The 7,355-nt window shown below is 39.0% G+C and overlaps 1 protein-coding gene across 1 annotated transcript in view; it reads left to right on the top strand.

Annotated features, from left to right (window-relative positions):
• Positions 1–229: 229 nt before the first annotated feature.
• Positions 230–7,355, top strand: part of LOC126291679 (DNA topoisomerase 2-like) — a 174,674-nt gene continuing 167,548 nt past the window's right edge. The window contains exons 1-2 of the mRNA XM_049985274.1: positions 230–736; positions 6,963–7,131. Coding sequence (XP_049841231.1) covers positions 719–736; positions 6,963–7,131 — 187 coding nt within the window. The 5' untranslated portion in view covers positions 230–718. The remainder of the gene's footprint in view (positions 737–6,962; positions 7,132–7,355) is intronic.

Below are 7,355 nucleotides of genomic sequence, written 5' to 3'. Positions count from 1 at the left end.
ATTTAGCGGTCACTGTGTTGGCAAAGCTAACCAGTATTTAAAGTCAAGCAAGAGAATGAAAAAAAATGTTGTTTCAACGTAGCTTAGCATTTAAAACATAGTGCGGTCTCATAAACTTGTATTATCCGTGCACGCAATCAGAATTACCGGTCGATCCTAAACACCAAACTTGAAATAACGGCCAAAAATACTGTTCGTTTGTTAATACGTCTCCAAAGTAACAAGTATCACGAATTCACGACAGGGGTACTTTAATTATCATTGTTGCTGGCACGAATTTGATGTGGAACGTATATTTATGAAACCCGATAAATAAATTCATTTAAGGATTAGAAACCCACTTGTTGAGTGCTCCGTCTGCAGCAATTTCAGTTTTCACCTAATAAGCCACTTCCCAAACTAAACAGTGCCATGGAATGCGTGACATATTTAAAGGGAACAGTAGTAACTGTTATTGAGATCCGACGATTTACTAAGATGTAAAAATGTACGAAGTGTTTAAGAATTAGAATAACAATACGGAGTTCTGCAGACGACGAACATCATTCTTAAGTTCAGAATTATTCCGCTACGGGCGCTGCAAGAGTTTGATACAACCAATGAGTGCCCAAGTTACAACGACAGCTGCAGCACGTGGGACTGACACTGGAGAATAGTGGAGGGGTCGGTCTGGTGCCAAATTCAACTGCAGTTGCCAGGTGGAAGTTGTTATTTAACAATGTCAGGCCCTCTGACGGTAAGGGAAATATTGATTTCACAAGTTTTTGTACAAGTATAATTTGATTTCCTGTCTGGAACGAGTCGTTGTCTTTTTCAACTGTGTACTGTCTATTTCTTGGTATAGTTATCGACAGAAGCCCATCAATTTTACTTAATCAAGCGCTTTGTGCTTTTTTCGGTTTAATGTGTATTAGTTTGTTGGATTAAGTCGCCAATCGTGGGTTTTTGAAGGTATCTTAACTCAACCGATGAAAGATAAAAGATTTGTGATAGCAACCCTTTTTTTCATGTCGCTATGGGTTGTTAATTCATAGAATATGAAACTGCGATGATAGCGATCAGGAAGTTGCTCGTACAATAAATTTACACAGTGATAGTGATTTTGGCGGGATTATTATTGTTTAGCGTAATTTAAATGTAGTACCTGTTGTTAACTGTCACGTTAGTTGCAGTGCAATAGGGGTTGCTTTTCGTAATGACTTGTAATAGTAAACCTATTTATATTTTTAGCTGAATATGTAATGTGTAGATATTGTTTGAATACCAGCGTCCAGTAACGGCGTCTGTTGTACTTGTTTGAAATGTTGCATAGTTCTAAACAAGGACTTGCCATTTGACGGCTAACGAATATTGCGATTACGGTTTTACGGAGATCGTTTAAGGTTTTACAGGACGAAATATTGTAAGGGGATTTTGGTTAAAACGTATAAATTTATTTATTTATTCATTCATTTCAGATCATTGAGTTAACCAGGCCATCAATGTGGTAGCGTAGTTTGTGAAACTAAAGAGTAAAGCCAATACTCAGTGTCGGCTTGAACTACAAAACAGTTGTAAATATAATAATAACATGGAAGTTGTTTACATAATGTGAGTTCATCCTTTGTTGGTTACAAGATTCTCAAATGTCTAAACCGTTTCTTTGCCCGTTTTTAATGACATTCCTGCATCTTGAATTCGTCAGTGCGTTCAAATGAAGGTGGTTAATAGAAAAGATTAATGCATAGATATGTGTAACCAAGAATACACGGGATATGTCAGGGAGGAGGTGTCTCATGTTAATTTCACAGTGAATGACAACATAGTTTAGTGATTTCACGACAGATACATTTGATGCACTTAATTCTGATCTGTATCCTTTGCTGTTAGTTCTGTTCTAAGTGATATATCGAACTGACATGGTGGATAAGATTTTGTTTTGCAAAGATTATTTTATAGGACTGACGACAGTGGTAGCAGAAGCTATCTTCCCCTACCCCTTGTGGGGAGTGCTCATGGGCTCGAGGTTTTGAAAGTTCAGCACTGGTGGTGGTCATAATAGTTGTTTCAATCTTCAGCACAGACTGTTTGATGCTACCCTCCATGCTAGTCAGTCGTGTGAAAGCCTCTTCAACTCTGTGTAACAACAACTCACATCCATTTGAACCTACTTACTGATTACATCCCTCTGCAGTTCTTGAATTGGATTTATTTGCCTGAAAGACAACTGTTATTTGGAGCCCCCCACTCTCTCTCTCTCTCTCTCTCTCTCTCTCTCTCTCTCTCTCTCTCTCTCTCTCTCTCTCTCTTAGACTATACAAATACCGTCAGGAAATATTTTCTAACACTTAAATTGATATTAGCTGTAAACAAATTCCTCTTTAAAAAAATTTTTTTTGTATAATCGCATTCTGGCAGTTAATTTGCTGCATGGCTAATCATACCACTCTCATCCACACCTAGAGTATTTCATTTCCTAATCTAATTCCATCAGCATCGCCTAGTTCAATTTGACATCATACTATTACCCTTGTTTTACTTCTGTTGTTAGTCTTCACTTTTCAAGACATCTGTTCCATTCAACTATTCTTCCAAGTCCTTTCCATATTTGATTTTTATTTTTTTTTTCCTCCCTGAACTTGAATTCCTTTCCAAATTTCCCCCAGGTTTCTTTTACTGGTTGTTCAGACTGAAAAATTTTGGGATAAAGATACATCCCTGCCCAATCCCTTTGGAACTTCTGCTTCCCTGTCATGTTCTTTGACTGTTGTAACTCCTATCTGATTTCTGAGAACATTGTATGACCTTTCTTAACCTATAGTTTATCACTGCTACCTTCAGAATTGCAAAGAGTAGCTCTGTCAACAGTCAAAAGCTTTGTCTAAATCTACAAAAGCTATAACTGTTCGCCTTTCTTCAACCTATCCTGTAAGATAAGATATAAGGTTAAGTATTGGTTTTATTCAGGATTCAAGTACCCCATATTATTCCTCACCCTCTTGAAAACACATCCCGACTTCCCCCCTCCCTCCCCCCTCCCAGCATAATCTCTGTTCAAAGTGCCAGCTTTACACCACTCTGATAGGGAGTCCTGTGTGCTTGTCTGGTATCACTCTACTAGTCAGTTGGAGCAAGTGTCGTGCTTCATCAATAATCACATCATCCATGTATGTCTTCCTAAGAAATAGTCTGAAGGTGAGATCCACGCTGTGTAGTGGATGAGAAAGAGCAGTCCATTGAAGTTACATGTGGTTGGTGGGGCCTTATGTTGTCATAGACACACAAGTTTGTTCGGATTTTTGAGGCAATGAACATGCAGAAGTTGTTTCTTAAATATCATGAGGGCAGCACAATAACCTTAAGAGCTGATTGTTGCTACACGAGGGAGGCTGTCAAACAGAATAACCCCCTTGAGTCTGACTGTCTCTACTACTGGTTGAGGGTGTGGCTTTAAACTTATTCTTTGCCGGGCAAGGTGGTATGGTGCCACACCATGGATTGTCAGTTTTCTCCTGATTCGAAGTGAATAACCTGTCTCATAACCAGTGAATATGTTGAACAAAGAATTATCACAATCAGACTTGTAATGTTCAAGCAGTTCTGCACAGGTAAATCTTCATTGGACTTTATATTCTTCTATTAGGGAGCAAGGAACACGGTCGGGGCACATCTTTGAGTACCCCCAACTGGTGGACATGTCAGCTGTACCAACAGACGTCCAGTTGAACAGTGAGGTGTCGGTGTGATCTATCGATCATCTTGAATATATGTCTGCATGTTCCAATAATTCAGGAGTCTCAGCTTTGTGCAGCTGGGCAGCACACGAGATATTGGATATTTGCACAACCTTGTTGTGATGTTGCTGCCTTGCCTTCAACTTTGTTTGCTGCCAGGTCTTTGTAGACATTCTGGAAATACGGAAGCGTCTGACCCATGACGTCACAAATATGGTGGAAACGACCATAAACCACGATTCCAATATGGCGCATATAAAGTTGTTGCGTACACATTGAGGATGAAAATACATCAGAAAAACACTCACACTTTCCACAAAAAGCCTAATTACACTAATGGGACAAGTGTGGGAAATGTGTTTTTGGGTGGGGGCAAGCTAAATATAAACAAATTTAGAGATCCACCTCAATACAAAACCACACAAAACGACGAAGAAAGCAGACATCACAAAACTCCCCAAATACCACTAAACGCAAAATCATATGGAATCTGACACTTCCCTTGACCTATGTAGCTCAACAGCAGCCCCCGATCCCATAAATTAGGATCAAACACTTCCCTTGGCCTATATAGCTCAAAAACATCTCCAGATACCAATACCAACACACACAGCCACACATTAGGATCAAACACTTCCATTGACCTGCGCACTGTTAATTTTATCCGTCATATCCATTTCTGAACAAAAACAACAACCGATTAATTTTTACTAAAATTACCACACGACTTACAGCGTACAACACTAAATTGACCTTAACATAAAATCGTTAACTCACTGAAACGAATTCCACTACAAACACAGCCGACACTCGAACAATTCTGGATAATGAGCAAAAGCAAACTGAGCCCATTACACCACACAAACGAAAACTCTGAACATACCACCAGAGAGCACAAGAAACGACGACATCTACAAACACGACACAGTCATGACGTCACACACATCACCCTTATGTCATAGGTCAAAGCAGATGCGTGGGATTGGACGCTTCTGTCGACCCAACATTCTGCAAGTGCCTATGAAAAGCTGTGATACTCTGGTTTTCTGCCAAAAGAAACTGCTTGGAATGCACCTCTGTTACAGATGCCATTTGGAAGGCTATGTATAGCACTGCCCCCTCTCAGAACTTCCACAATTGAATTGAAATTGGCAGAGAAAGTGTTGTTACTTTACTTATTGAATGCTCCTTGTATTATGAAATCAGGAATCTTTTTTACCATAAAGAGTTACCCTGTAACACTGTGAAGCCTAGTTATCTGGCTGTAAAGAAACACACAGAATAGATAAAGCAACTCGTTCACTTGCACTGAGTCTCTGATGGTTTCATGCCAATTTAAAGTTTCCACTCACCGGTTTAACAGATGAGTTGCTATGAAACTCATTGGCATAGAGAACTGCATATGCATAGCATTATGCTAGGCAGATCACTTACATTATAAACAGTGACTATCCAGGCACAGAATTATGGAGTGCTCCTCTGGAAACATTTGGAAATTCGTAACCGCTCTTTTACACAAAAATCCTCTAAATTTTTTTCCCTATTAGTAAGATATGAGCATTTTAAATCTTTAGTAGACCGCAATGGTTGCAGGTTCGAATCCTGCCTCGGGCATGGATGTGTGTGATGTTCTTAGGTTAGTTAGGTTTAAGTAGTTCTAAGTTCTAGGGGACTGATGACCTCAGCAGTTAAGTCCCATAGTGCTCAGTCATTTGATCCATTTTTTAAATCTTCACTACTGTAAGTTCTTGTTTCACTATTAAAATTTGATTATCCACAGAATCAAATGTTTTGCACAGATCAAGCAAAGGGCCCTTAATTATGTACTGCATAGCAGAACTACAGATGTCACACAGGTTACACAGATAATGTTATGAACTTAATAAGTCTGTCAGCCCCACCTACAGAACTTATAAAGCAATAGCTTTTGGAGAAGTCTTCATGAAGTCACTTAATGTTTTAGAAAGCATCTTATCGGGCACTAATGAATGGTGTGGGCTACTGTTTGCTCCGTTGCATCAGTCACATTAATGACTGTACAATTGTTAGTTTATAATGGAAAGTTTTGTGTGCCTGTTTCTAAGTTGGCTTCAGATGTTTCTGGCAGCTGCACGCTCTTAGGCGGCACAGTCTGATTAGTCTAGCCATATCGATCAGCCTGTGTCCAATCATATTTACAACACTCTTCTAAATGGGAAGGTGCAGTATGGTGGAAACTGTTGAGATCCCGCACTGATCATCTTGGTTGAAGCCTGGTGTGTGAAAGGAGAGAGAATTTTGTTAATGGGAGGGATGAAGGAACTGATTCATTACACAGAGTGGGTCGTATGTCAGTTGTCAAAAATGCATTTGGTGCAGTAATACTAAAAAATGAAAGTAGAAATTTATCATGAACTTAACTGGACACAGTATATTGCTAGACTTTCGGGTGACATACTCTGGTAATTTTAACAGTAAACCACATCTTGATGCACCATACCTCTTGTAACATCTACCATTGGAATTGGATGAGCACCTCTGTGATGTTTTCACTTTTAGCAGATTTATGGTAATATGCTGCCTTTTCTCTGAATTGTTTTACCTGTCAGTCATCCCAGGCTGACAAGTATGGGTCGGATGAGGGGACTGTTAACTACTTCCTTTGTGGGTGGTCTACACTTTCTGAGGAATCTTCAAATGGACCTTTCTGGCATCCTGACTAACCTCTGATGAATTTTGTGTAATCTTTAACTTTATAAATTACTCTATACAAATACTCAGAAATTTAATGAATGTGACTGCTTCGGGTGATTGTAAAATTGTACGATTATAGGTTGTTTCACATATTTATGTGTGCTTAAATTTGTTTGTTGAAGTTCAGCTGCCAATCACTGCACCAAGCACCAGTCCTCTGCATTTTACTATTTTCTGGCATTCTGACTTAGTCACTGCTATTTTTGATTGGTAAGTGGGGACTTTTCTTAGAGGACAACCTTTTTTGCACATCATGAAAGCTTAATAATTCTACTAAAATACACCATTGATGAAAAACTGTGAGGATGCTTACAAAAAGTATTACTAAAATTATTTACTGAGTAATTGGAGGGAACATATTGAAAAAACTCATACCAAACTTCATAATGAAAAATGACCATTTCCAAAGGGGGGCAGTGGCATAATGTTACAGCATGAATCTCTTATGGTTAAATTTATTGCTGCCACATGCTAGTTGGGGTAACATATCGCTCTGATATAACTCTTGTTTTCCAGGACTCTTCTTCGAGGATGAATGTTGCTGCCAGTGAAGTGCAGAATTTCTCTGCTGGCAGCAGCACAGTCACTGCTGCGAATAAGAATGTAAAGAACCTCAGTGTGGAGAAAATATATCAAAAGAAGTCTCAGCTGGAGCACATTTTGCTGCGCCCAGATACTTACATTGGTTTGTATAACTAAATAACTTACAAGATACTATATTGTTGGTATAAAATTGCACAATAATACAGTACAGTCCTACAAATGTAGCTGAAATCACAAAAAAGCCATTGTAACCAACCTACTGTCAAGAAGGAAACTTCCCAGCACAGGAGAGCATTGAATGAATGGTGTTGTCTTGAACAATTACCTCTGGCCTTTGAAACCTGGTGTAAATAATGTGAATCCAAA

The sequence above is a fragment of the Schistocerca gregaria genome, chromosome 9 (assembly GCF_023897955.1).
Source record: "Schistocerca gregaria isolate iqSchGreg1 chromosome 9, iqSchGreg1.2, whole genome shotgun sequence".
NCBI classification, from domain to species: Eukaryota; Metazoa; Arthropoda; class Insecta; order Orthoptera; family Acrididae; genus Schistocerca; species Schistocerca gregaria.
Note: the sequence above shows the minus strand (reverse complement) of the source record. Positions and strands in the feature narration are given on the sequence as shown.